The 13130-nt window shown below is 47.3% G+C and overlaps 2 protein-coding genes across 6 annotated transcripts in view; one reads left to right on the top strand and one right to left on the bottom strand.

The window, feature by feature from the left end:
- Window positions 1–4352, bottom strand: part of Synj (synaptojanin) — a 117309-nt gene extending 112957 nt beyond the window's left edge. Inside the window, exons 1-2 of the mRNA XM_075672521.1 lie at window positions 4240–4352; window positions 2764–2815 (exon numbers count right to left, since the gene is read on the bottom strand). The gene's annotated coding sequence lies outside the window, so the exon portion shown is untranslated. The remainder of the gene's footprint in view (window positions 1–2763; window positions 2816–4239) is intronic.
- Window positions 1–13130, top strand: part of LOC142560422 (uncharacterized) — a 101500-nt gene that overhangs the window by 64443 nt on the left and 23927 nt on the right. For 2 of the 5 annotated variants that reach the window (XM_075672523.1, XM_075672522.1), the window contains exon 1: window positions 10291–11191. The exons of the other annotated variants lie outside the window; for them this stretch is intronic. In XM_075672523.1, the coding sequence (XP_075528638.1) occupies window positions 10813–11191 (379 nt within the window). In that variant the 5' untranslated portion in view covers window positions 10291–10812. Of the gene's footprint in view, window positions 1–10290; window positions 11192–13130 lie in introns of those variants that run through there. 5 annotated transcript variants of the gene reach the window in all.

The raw sequence follows: 13130 nt of genomic DNA, 5'->3' as shown, positions 1-13130 counted from the left end.
AGAAAAGCCTCCCAGCTTAAGAAAAATTCGTCCTGGTCCGGGGCTCGAACCCGGGACCATCGCCTCTCCGGGGCAGCCGCTGTACCATCTTAGCTAACCAGGCGCTTCTTTTCTTCTTTATTGCATGGAATTATGAATAGTATCAAATCAATATTGTTACATTACATTTGAACATGCATGATAAACAGCTTCTAGCCTGGATGTCTCATTGTGTGTAGTGGATGTCTCATTTTTGCTTAAATAATTACTCATCTCCACCTTGCGGGTCTCCGCAGAACTACTACGTCGAAAGGGAGTCGTGCTGGGTTAATTAAACGAATCCCGAAAGTGGTGTATTGTCGAAATACCGTCATGAAGTGCTAGCTGGCACACAGTATAAGGGTGGCGGAAAACGTGCTCCCGCGTACTCTTCTTTTTCTCGCGAAGCTATTGTTGAATTCCAATGGCGGAGTCGGAGCAAGTTTTTCTGCTCGTTTCGGAGCAAGTTTGTTCCAATGGCAGAGTGAGGGCGGGAGTAAGGTGTTCCAATGAGAGAGTCGGAGGGGATTCAGAGCGGGAGTCAGTCCGTGAAGCAGAAAAAGATGCTCCGCCAAAATCGGCGGAGTGGACCGGAACTCTGCGTGACGTATTTCCTTTACTACGTTTGTCTGCTAGGAGGCGCCACTGGTCACGACTCGCGAGGAAGCAAAAGCTGCTGCACGCTTGGCGAGATATCCATTCCGCGCTTTTAAATAAACAACAGGTGAACGGCGCTGAAGAGACAAGTGACCGGTGCAGCGGTGCTGGGAGCAAACAGCGGAATGAAATGACAACACGCAAGGTATCCTGGGTAACTCGGTGATAGAACTTCCGCTTCCGCTTTGCTCCGGCGGCGCAGGTTGTGTTCCACTCGCGGATCTGGAGGCGTTGCTCTGCGCCAGAGTCGAGTTCTCGCTCGCGGATTCCGTCGGCTGCTCCGACTCCGCCATTGGAATTCAACATATGTGTCGTGCACACGCCGTCGTTGTTTATTCAAACGAGAGCGTAGAGACCCTCCACATGCAAATTTTGCAGTATAGTTGGCTTGGCGAACTTGTCCATGTGCAAACGCCTGTAAATGTCTGCCCGATCCGTTTGGAGCTTGGCAGCTCTCAGCTTTTGCTACGCGACGTACGTGACAGACACGCTAACCGTCTCAATTAAAGCTCTTTATATATAGCTTGCGCGTAAAAAGAAAATTGGTATAACGTTGTTATTCGCTCGTGCCTTCCTCGACCGAAACCGTTAGTGTCTTTTTTTTTTTCGGCACTCGAACTACCCGACCCTGTCGCATTCTGTCGTATGATATGGTATGGTAAAACCTTATCCTCGTCCTGCTGAACCGTATTCTGCCATATTTAATAGTTTGTTCGTTTTGTGTTTGGTTGATATACGTGTAAAGTCGACTTCGGTCAACTCATCCCCTCGCGGGGCTGCCGCGCGATTTGGTCGAATTATCCGAATGGTCGAATTATCCGAACGGTCAAATTCAAAACTTTTTTCCACTGCTTGAAGTGTCCTCTTGCTCTTCACCACAACTCTACCAGCACACGGCGAAGAGCGCCAACAACCTTAAACTTTGCCTCAGCGTGGCATGACAAGAGACAATCGGGGAAGGACGACTTCACGGTTGGAAGGAGCGTCGGCCACTAAAAATATAAATATAAAACAGGCTCACGCCTAGGGAAGCGCTAGTGTCGTCTGCTGAATTTATTGCGTTTGCTCAAGTTTTCTTACCACATGCGCCTCACGAGGAGACGCCGCTGGAGGTCGAATGAGCCGGCGTGGCATGCTTTCGGATTCGAGCTAAGCGATATTTCTTGCTTCCATTGCGATTCATGGTTTCTTAGCGACATTTTCGTGTACGTTCGAATTAAGCGATAGTCGAAACAACGGATGTCTAATTAACGGGGTCGACTGTATTTAATATATATATAGCCCGTGCATGCACACATGGGTACAGCAGAAGCGTCGACGTGAGATTTTGAATGAACGATGACTGCCTTTTTTTTTTTCATATATTCGGCTGCCTCATGAGTCAAATAGTCACTGCAGGATTTCTCTCTGTGTGTCTATTCCACGTCATAGCTTGCCTAGCACAAGAGCCGAATGATAACGCACGGTTAACAAAGGCGCCGATGAATCACCACCTGCAAGTTAACTACAAGAGCCTCGTAAATCTAGCACATCGGGCTGGAAGCTGTCGTTTACAATTGCGTCCCGTGGAGGAAGCCAAGCGAAAACGGCATTGTGCCGGCGTTCTGTGCAGCATATTTTTTCCCTGTACGGACGTTGAACAATGCGCTGTCGAAGAGCCACGCGGTTGGTACGCACATTTCATTCTTGCAATGCGGTTGTATTATATTTTGGCTCGACAGAGGCGTAAATACTGTGTCCTTGTGATGACCTTCTGCGCAATGCGCCGCAAGTTTGATTGATTGATTGATTGATTGATTGATTGATTGATTGATTGATTGATTGATTGATTGATTGATTGATTGTCTCTCTGTTTATTTCTCATATATATTCTTCTTCATGGTGGCCGTCGATGCATGAATTTCGGCTTAGTAGCTATACCGTCCTCCGTGAGGAAAAAAAAAGAATTCCGGTATTTGCACTTCTTAAGGAGCGTAATATTTAATGGCATTTAGATGCAGAGTGCCGTCACTATATTACCTCTTATCTCTTCCCGAAAGAGACCCAAGACCATTCATTCATTCATTCTAATCTGTGGTCGCTACTCACATGTCTCTGCGGCTGCAGTGATGTAGCTGCTGTTTCTCCTGGCGGCCGTTCACTGCAAACAAAGCGATTAAAGTTACAAGACTTTATTTACAAGACTTGAGAAATTCATTGTGAATTTGTTGTGAAGTGCACAGTGCCAGCTGTTCTAAGGGTGACCAGGACCTTGTCAGGCTCTTGCCTTTTGTCTTGGCGCCCTCTTTTCGTTGAAAGGAAATAAACTCCCGCTTCCAAAATGCTCACGGTGACGTCAGTGTAGGCCGATTTCACGAGAAGTTTCACACCCCACTTAAACGGGCGCATTGAACTGTCATTGAGCCGACGGAAGTTGAAGTCGACAACAGTTTCCGTCTTGAAATCTGTGCAATCAGGCGGCGACGATGCCGCCTCGAGGCTCCCGGAGCAGTTCGCCATGACGTCATGAATTTTGAGGTCATACATTGTGCTTGGGCCCAGTTTACGGTTGAGTTTTAGCTTAAGGTAGGAGGGGGGACGCAATCCGCATCCAAGCGTTGGGGGAGGTAAACCGCTGGGCATGCAAAAGAACCCAAAGCGAGCACAAAATAGCGGACAAGGCCCACAACATAGTTTGCGTCTCCCAATGCTCAATTGGCTGCGGCTTGCGACCCCCTCAGCTAAAACTCTCTAATTTTTTTTAATCAGTAAAGATGAACTACATCGTATTCAATGGAAACCAGAGACTGAACTTGGAGAGTTTCGAAAATATGTTCGCTGCGCCACAGTGGCCCGAAATAATTTTAATTTAATTGTGGGGTTTACGTGCCAAAACCACTTTATGATTATGAGGCACGCCGTAGTGGAGGACTCCGGAAATTTCGACCACCTGGGTTCTTTAACGTGCACCTAAATCTAAGTACACGGGTGTTTTCGCATTTCGCCCCCATCGAAATGCGGCCGCCGTGGCCGGGATTCGATCCCGCGACCTCGTGCTCAGCAGCCCAACACCATAGCCACTGAGCAATCACGGCGGGTAGTGGCCCGAAATAAAATCTGTTATTTTAGTGGCCCGAAATAAAATAACAGATAAAACACACTTTCGAAATACGTCACGTACGCACTGACGTACCGGCGGTCGTTCTTTAGCGCGAAATTAAAAAAAAAAAATGAAGGTTAGCCCTCGATTTATTTTTTTTTCTAGTAATAAATACCTTCCCGCGATATTAACAAAACCATACGATTTAAAGAACGCTTTATCAGTCCAAAAGAATGTCTTCCTTCTCTTTAGAGTCGATCCCTATCACTAAGGGCATAGTAAACGCTGCCAGAGATACACGACATGGCTAAGGCTAGTTGGAGGGCGCGCGTTTCGCTTTCTCTACTACAGGTGGCACCACCGCGCTTCCATGTCGGAAAAATGTGCATTTCGGTCTGACGCTGCCGCAGACGACGCATAATTCACTCCGTTCATTCAGGCGACACAGGGTACCACTCCTGAGCGTGACATCAAATATAACTCACCGCAAAATGCGACCTCGATGCCAAATTTGAGCGCCAACGAGCTGGTGGTTGAACTTCAACGAGGAGAGGCATCTTTGTCCTGTGTTCCTGTAGTGTACGTCGCTTGTATTTTTGCTTTCCAACATTCGGTACGAAAATGGACTGCGCATCAAGGGTCGAATGCATGTAGATTGTGTGGTACAGACGTCACATCCTCGCAATATGATCAGTTCCTGTTCTTTTTTTCTTTTGGCATTCGTTCCGTACGTAGCCTTCGGACTTTTGTCAAAGACTGCATTGTGTTACTTTCGCGATCAAAAGCGTTATTTGCATGCAGCACGCGGTAAAAAAAAATGGGGGAGGGGAGGAAGAAACGAAATAAAAAGAAAGAAAAACTGTTATATAAGCATTTTTGTTAAATATGCGAAACGATCTGCCAAGCATCGAGTGACATCCTATAGCGGGAGAACTATGCTTTGAATGTTGAATCATCGCCTCTTGCCTAGCTGTAGCTTTCGAAATAATGCAACTTCAACAGCCTGCAGTGACTTGTGACAGTCGCTTTCGCGGAACCTAGGCTAAATAGAAAACAACACCAGAGAAAAGAGACTCTCCCACACACACACACACACACCAGACTCCAATCATTTATTCCGACAGCTAAGAGCAAGTTTTTTCCGCTGCTATGAATCATGCGGACGTTGTTCCATTTCTACAATATCTTCAATTTCCTCGAATGTTTCAGAAATCATGCTCAAACTCTGCGACATCCTCCGCTGCCTATGAAATGCTGCGCAATTTTATCCCGGTGTTCATCCTTTAGGAATATTGTTCAGTGTATACCTTCCCATTACCGTGTTTCTTTTTTCTTTGTCTTCTTTCTTTTACCGCATACTATCTAAAGAAACGCTGCGAACAATATGAGAATCTGCTTTTTCTACCTGCCTTATTCCGCCTCTTCCTGCGAAGCTTGTGACAACCATGTGCAACAATATACGGAAGCATAAGCAGTTCCCTCGCTGCTGATGCCCGTTAACCTGTATATACATACTTGGACTTCGGACAACGTAAAAGTTGGCTGTCGTCGCGTGTGTTTCGTAGCCGAGGGCAGAGCTGTTGCGAACGCTTACCTACTGCACCGCGCAAACTCATTTCGTGCCTCCATAAACTGTTGTCGCAGAAAAAAAAAAAAAAAAGAACACGCTATTCAGGCAAGCTATGTTTTCTTTTTCTTTTTCCAGCTTTGCAATGTAGTCTCCTGATAACAACTGCTCCGGACTCTCTAATCTCTTTATAACCACATTCAAGCCCATTACATAGACCTGTACTCAGGGTTCCATTAGCGGGCTTGTTTACTGTTTCTCGCCACTTTTTCTTGCGTAACTCTGCCTCGCCAGTACACGTGCTAGTCTATCTCTGCGATCTCTGCGCAGCAGTAGCGCAGATTGCACAACTTCCTGTGGCGCGGGGGAGGGGGCGCCACGAGGCAAATTAGAGAAGCCAACGCGCTGGAACGGCGCTCCCATTACGTGCAACTGGAGCGAATCTGCTGCGCGCACACGAGTACGCCGAATAGGATCGTCCCTGGCCGCAGATCGCTGGGAGCAATTTACACTGTCGCACATTAACCGGGGATATGTTTGGCTCGCACATACGTGGTTCGGCGCAAGGCCTGCACTGCGCGCGTCGGGGGCTGACGTCACTTCCGCTCGCAGATCACCTTGCGACGCGTATGCGCTTCTGTCTGCCTCTCTCCCTATTGTGTCGTCTGCTCTTGGGGTTGTCTTCTGGACGTTAAATTAACTCGGCTCCCCGGCGCTGGCGCGAGCTCCAGATTACGTCGTCGAGCTCGTTATGCGCGTAGAGGCTTCCGAGCGTCCTGAACGAAGATCGCGTAACGTTTATCAGCGTAATCTCCTTCATTATAGCATAGCCAAATGCGTGTCTTGACTCCTGTTGCGTGACATAATCTTGTTAAATACAGCGGTAGAGCCTTCGTACGGGCTGACGCATCGTCATTTGGTGAAGCCATTGCAGCGCAAATAAAACAGCACAAAGAACACAAGAGCGAACAACGCGTGTGCTACACTCCTTAGAAGACAAAAAAATTAAAGAAAAAAAAGTACACTATAACGCCAAGCGCACAGGTTCATCAAAGCTCAGAAAAAAATAAGAAACAAAAACAAAGCTCGCTTCCAAATTTCAAAGCGCAGCCACACAAAGAAATGATATCCGAAATGGTATCCCGATAAGGTCGAGTGTTCGCCACTGGTATTTATGAGTGCCTACACCAGTCTATAAAAAAGAGTGCAGCTTCAGAAGTACGGTCAGTCTTGGAGGAAGGAAGACGACCCATGGCTGACATACAGTAAACCCTATTTGTAACAAAGTCACCGGGACAGGAAACCGGCTGTCATAAGTAGTATTTCGTTCGCTATGGAGGAGTTAAAGGAGTTTCACAGTAACGCGAGAACGTGAAAAACTGCGAATAAAGCGATGGTTCCGATAAAGCGATCTCGTTATAACGAGAGTTTTCCGTATTTAAACTACGGAACCACTCAATTCGAAACAGGAAACGCACTTTTGGAGACGTCATTTGCATTAGCTACTCTTACAAGAACCCTGCAAAGGAGGGTCGACTTGATTTGGCTTGTCGGGCTGAAAAACCGATCGTCGAGTTCCTGTATACTAACACGTCCGGGCGAGCGAACGTCGAAGATACTCACTTACACGCTTTTTTGCGACTCCCAAATATTTCCTGCCCACGCCCACCATTGCGGATTGCCAGCTGAACGCTTGTTTCAGTGAGCACGTGCCCAACGACTCTCACTAGCCTAGCGGTCGAAAGGAAACAGACGGCACTCAAACAACACATCCCTTAAATGCGTGCTGTACCAACTCCTCCTAGATTGCACAAGACCTGCCCACTTCGACTTATGACGTCATGCCACCTTGCCAGACTGACATAGAATCTAATAGGGATGCTCCCGGGTAAGCTGCAGTGATTTTGACGTTACCGCTTTCGTCGCGCAAGACTTGAATGCGGAAATTTAGGTCCGAGTATAGCATGACGTCATAAAGCAGAGTGCATAGGCCTGCTGTCTAGGAGGCGTTGCTGTACTCGTCGGCGATTTGAGCTGCATTCACAGCTGGGCTACACTTTTGAAGCTTGAATATTCGAAGCTCGTGCCTATACGATGTATACGAAATATTATACTCATTGTACCACATATGCATTTGCAAATGGCCACGCAGGTGTCCTTGCGCCTTAAGCCCAATGCAGAGGCCCCGAAGAAGAGAATGTCCTGAGAATGCTTACCTTATTATTTTTTTTTGTTTTGTTAATTCTCTTTGTCGTCAATAACTAACACAGTCGAACGCCTTTGCTTGGGACCTCCGAAATCCTTCGTTATACAGGTGACTTCGTTGTTAAGGTCCCGCACCACACCACTCACCGTATAACCGGGACACAATTACTCCTTCGTTATACCGGTCATTTCGTTGTAGAAGTGTTCGACTGCACTATTATTATCTCTTGCGTTTGTTGTCTCGGGGAGTTTAACCGTCAGTAGCCATTTCGCGAAATTCGCAATAGCGTAGTCTAGGGCACCTTTCATTTAGGACCAACCGACCAACCGTCATTGATGGCAGCCAGCGCACTAACCGTCATTGATGACAGCCAGTGCACTAACCGTCATCGATGGCAGCCAGCGCACTAATATCGAAGTCGAAGTTGTTGAACTCCGGCTGTGCGTTGACCAATCATATCGCCTTCTCAATTTCTGAAAATAACATTCCCATCACAGTGTATCTTCACTCTTGAGCGCACACACACACACACACACACACACACACACACACACACACACACACACACACACACACACACATATATATATATATATATATATATATATATATATATATATATATCCGGAATTATAGTCATACATTCTCAGAATAGGAAGCCAAATATTTTCACACTATACTTTAACGGAGAAATGGTCGTAGCACTCTCGAGCGGTGAAAACTTACGCAAGCTCAACCAAAATCTATTGCCGCTTTGTTTTGCCTGACGGAGTCTTTTCCAAAGCGGCCGGTTGCAAGATTTGGGTAGGCAGCTGGGCTTCTACGTTTTTTGATCGGAAGGGACGCGTGTAACTTGCTTCAAATTAAATGACGTACGCGTCGGTTCAGTATTCCTATTTTACACTAACTAACGATGTACTATAAGAGCACTGTTAACCTATTATACCGCTGTTAACCTGTTATAACACTAACCAAGTTTATTTCAAAGAAACAGGAACTGAAGAAAATAATGGTAATTAAAATGGTGTTATTGCACTTACTGCTGCTTGTGAATCACTCACGGAAGCGCCCAGAACTAAATAGTGTCATTTTCATGGAGCCTATGTTGCTGAGGAAGGAACGAACCTTAAGCGGGAACATGTTTGTGTTGAGTGTCCATTTGTTCGTCCACGTTATGAAGTGCGTCGTCCGTCTCCCATATTGATGGGGATTTCATTTGAAACGCCGTAGACGCGGCCATCAAAATGTAAGGATATTTGCGACAAAATCCCAAAACATTGAAAATGCAAAAAAAAAAAAAAGATAAGAAAACGGTGTGACGATACGCGAGAGTGAAAGCTCTATTGCGGATAAAATGAACCCCACTTATCCGATAACATTTCGCGGTTTCTTTGTTTCGCGCCCGTTATAATATGTGCACGCCCCGATATATTGTTCACTGCGGCATTTCGACGCCTGACGTAACGAGCCGGACGTCGTGGTGACTCGTCGGACCCGAGCAGACCGACTCTCGCTCCCTTGTTTACGCCTCGTTGTGACTCAGAGCCAGTATCTGGCCTTCTTCATCTTTCCCTCGGTCGATAAAACGACGACGAGACAAACTTGTCTCGGACGCGAAACGAAATCGCACTGCGGCTGAGCAAGCGGCCATCGGGGACGTGCTCTGCGGCGTTCCGTAACAGCGCGGGCCAACTGATCGAAATCACTGGAGAAACAAACCTGAAATAGGAAATCGCGCGTGAACCATTACGGCGTCCTCGTTTTTTTTCCCTTCATTTGGCGTCGTTCCAGGTCGGTCGCCGCACGCGGTGTCGTCCATCTTGTAAACCGCTCTTGGTTTTGCTTCTTTGCTTACCCGCGCCGCGCAGTCCGGCGGCTCTATTTGTTGTCCCCGCCTGTTGGACGCGTTATCTCCGCTGCGAGATAAAAGGAAGTACCGGAAGATCATTCGCGAACGATAATGATTGCAGTATAATCTGTTGACCCGGCCTCCCACGGCACCCAACGAGAGGACGAAAGGAAAAGTTGAGCAGACGACATCCTCACTGGGATAACTTATTTTGCGCAGAGCACGGACAACCGCCGAAAGCTGGTCGATGCGCTCATGGTTGCTTCTTTACAGGGAACGTAGGACAGCGTGAAGCTCTTATTAAGGCTGGTATTGTACCTCAATTTTGCGAGATTATAAGTTGCGAGCGCGCGCTGCGCAATTTTGAACGTTCTATATTGAGAAAATCTCAAGATCTTTGTCTTGTACATTTCAATGAAAAGTTCTATGTATTTTATATGACGCTTGTACTGCCGCGTGTACATAGGCCTAAGCTCATTGAGAACATGTGTATTTAGGCTCGGGAGCTTGCATGTGAAGCAACCTTTTTCAAATGTTCATATCAACGTCAAAGCACGCGAGGAAGCAAGCGCAAATACGCGTAGCTGCAGCGCGAAGCGACGGGAAATGGCGCGCATTGCCTGACCCTGCCCGAGTCGGAGGGATCCTCGTAAATGCGAGACGGCGGCGGCACCACGTGACCACCAGCTGTCTCCGCGGTCTCCGTTGGAAACAGGGGAGCTGCTGCTTGCTGGCTGCGGGGACGCAAGGCAGCAGTCCGGTCGGTCGCGCCGGGCTTTGTTTTTAACAACAGCGCTGTCCAAGGATTGCTAGCAGCTTCGCCGCCGCCGCCGCACATGTGAGTTTCCTGAAGGATGAGCCATTATTTCTTCGTTCGCCAACAGCTTTATTATTTTGCCGCGGCGTGTGCTTCGCGTGCGCACTCTGCCTTCGCTGCTCGCATCCCGTCCATGCCCGGTTCTCCGCACCGAAAGAAAGGCGACTTGTCGCCGAATTTGCTTTTGTATTTCCCGAGTATCGCACGACGTTTCGATGAGTCAGCCCGTCATTGTTCGGTGGATTTAGCCACCGGTCCCAAGTGGCTGTCACGCATGGAAAGCGATTTTCTCCAACGTCTACGCGCCTTGCTGTGCAGCCGCAAGCGATCGTTCACGGCCTGCAGCGTGAACAGATCACTTTGCGGGTCACACAATACCAGCGTGCCCTGATCCGAAGTCTCCTTTGTTTTGTGTGTTGTCCGCGTCGTCGCCGGCCTGCACAGAGTGTCGGGTTTCTTTGTTGCCGATCCCGTGGCTTTGCGTAAACATCTCTACGCGTCGCGTAGCACATACACGAGTCTTTAGGAGATCACACGCCGTGCCTCTGGTTACGGCAAAGTTGACTACTGCTCGGAACAAACCGAGAAGCAAGTTGCCCGACTTGACGCATCTGCCCGAATGTCTCTGTGGTTCGAGTTTCTGAGCTTAGCAGCGCATAACTTCTGGTTCGAGTCCCAGGACTTCGCGCATCACCTTTGGTTTGAATCCCGGGACCTGACGCATCGCCTGTGGTTCGATTTCCTCAACTTAGCGCATCATCTGTGGTTCGAGTCTGCCAGCTGCGCGCATCACCTCTGGTTCGACTCCCAGGACCTCGCGCAGCGTCTGTGGTTTGAGTTCCTGCACTTTGCGCACCATGTGTGGTTTCAGTCGCTAGACTTAACGCGTCGTCTGTGGTCCGATTCCCAGGACTTATCGCGTCGTCTGTGGCTTGAGCTCCTGAACTTAGCGCGTCACCTGCGGCTTGAGCTACTACGCTTAGCGCATTTCATCGACGGTGAGCAGATTTGCTTTAACTCTCGTAGAGCCCTTACAAGGTAATGTTTTCAACCTGTTGAAGGTGTAGTGACCTTGAACGCAGTGCTGCGGCCGCATATTCGGTACAGATGACACCGCCAGCGACTGTCACCGGAAACGTCATTGTTATGTGATCGCAGTTTACAGAGTTGTTTTTCCAAGAGCCTGCCTCGCAATGTGCCCATATGTTAGAGCGTGCCGTACTGTGAAAATTTCTCATGAACTTCGGTTTCCTCGAAGAGCAACTATATATCTTAGAAGACTGAGCCTTGAATAGGAACCTTCCTTTATTTAGAAAGCACTCTGGATTATTGAAGCAAGATTAGCAGTTCCCTTTCTTTGAACGGATTAGTGTACGTATGACCTGGCATTAGTCTGGTAAGGTTGTGAAGAAACAGCTGTAACATCCTTGGGTTGTGCAGTGTATGAGTCATTGAGAGATCATTGTCGACGTCAGCACTGTAGAACCCTTTGTAGTGTACACTTGTCTTACATCTTACATTGCAAAGTCAGAAGAGCTACTTAGGTGTTTGGTGCATTGCAAGTTTCACTGATAGTAGCATGTTTTAGAATTGTATTTACCAAAACAAAAATAAATGTAGCTTCTGTCAAGGATAGCAGTAGGTAAAGCTCTCTTATTGCAGTTGCTGAAAGTAGTTGTGGCCAAGTGCGTAGGTGCAGTAGCGTGTGACAGTGATAAAGTGGGTATTGTACTTAATAACTATCTCGTGCATACGACGATCATCCTGCATTGCACGCTGTCGATTCTGGTGTTTGGACATCATTGACAGTTATCTTGAATGCACACCATCTGGCATCTTGGAAGATTGTCAGCCTTTCATGCAACGTGGATAGTGTGTTTTCTTCTGCACGTTTTTTTTTTTTAGAGCTCTCAGAAATGTTAGGAGCTCTGCCATGCCGCATTGAAATTTCTTTGCGCTATAGCTTATTCATGTAAAAGTACAACTTTCACTTGTCTGTTGTGTACTTCCACAACCCTAACGTCAGTTACGACTGGAAGGCAGGCTCAACGTTCCTGGCATGCCTTGACAGGAAACATAATATATGAGTATACCAACTGGGCTTGCTGCGGAGCTGCAGTTCTGTGTGTTTCAATTCCTGCACGTCACTCATATACCCAGTAGTTAATGATCTTTGGCAACTGACGCTAGTCTCCTTAAGGTGGAATTTTGTACAGTTTCTATTGCTAAGTGTTGTGCTTGTACAAGCGGGGTACAGTGAACCTAATTATAGGTCGCTTGCATTCATTTCTTTTGTAAATGTAATCGATGGCCAAGAGTCACAGCTGCAAATCTGCTTTCTTTGAGCTCTGTACAGATGCTAAATGTCACAGTGGATCCAGGAACGCTGGCAATCTGAACAGACAGCAGTGATCAAAGGCGTTTGCGCTTTCTTGTTGATTTGTCCGCATGCAAACGTAGGTCATCGATACAAGTGCTTTTACCGGCTGTTGCTGCAACTGTTTAACCAGTGCAGTGGTTGATTACATACTGGTTCACTTTCCTTATAAGACGTGTTTGTCAAGTTTCAGCTCAGAACAGGTACATGTGGGGAAACGGAGTTGCTGACATTGGAGTCACTGTTAAAAGCAAAACCAAGATGGTTCAGCTGCAAGACAGGTACTTTAGCATGAAGGGCGACAAGATATACTTTGGTGGCTGGAGAAACTGAGGTCAGCCAAGAGCAGTCAACAGCACATTATTCAGAAAGATTTTGCCATTTGGTAAGCGAAAATAGAGCAGGTAACCTCTATGGCAGAGTGGACTTAAGTTGCCAAATTTAGCAACCTTGTCAAGGAGTGATGCAGAAGATGGGCAAGCTTGTTTCTAGTCTTGGAAACAAAATCAATGCTAGTTGATGCATGCAAAAATGGGTAGATGGGTAGTTCCTGAGCTACC

Source organism: Dermacentor variabilis, chromosome 10, assembly GCF_050947875.1.
Source record: "Dermacentor variabilis isolate Ectoservices chromosome 10, ASM5094787v1, whole genome shotgun sequence".
NCBI classification, from domain to species: domain Eukaryota; kingdom Metazoa; phylum Arthropoda; class Arachnida; order Ixodida; family Ixodidae; genus Dermacentor; species Dermacentor variabilis.
This window is presented reverse-complemented; position numbering and strand designations above follow the sequence as displayed.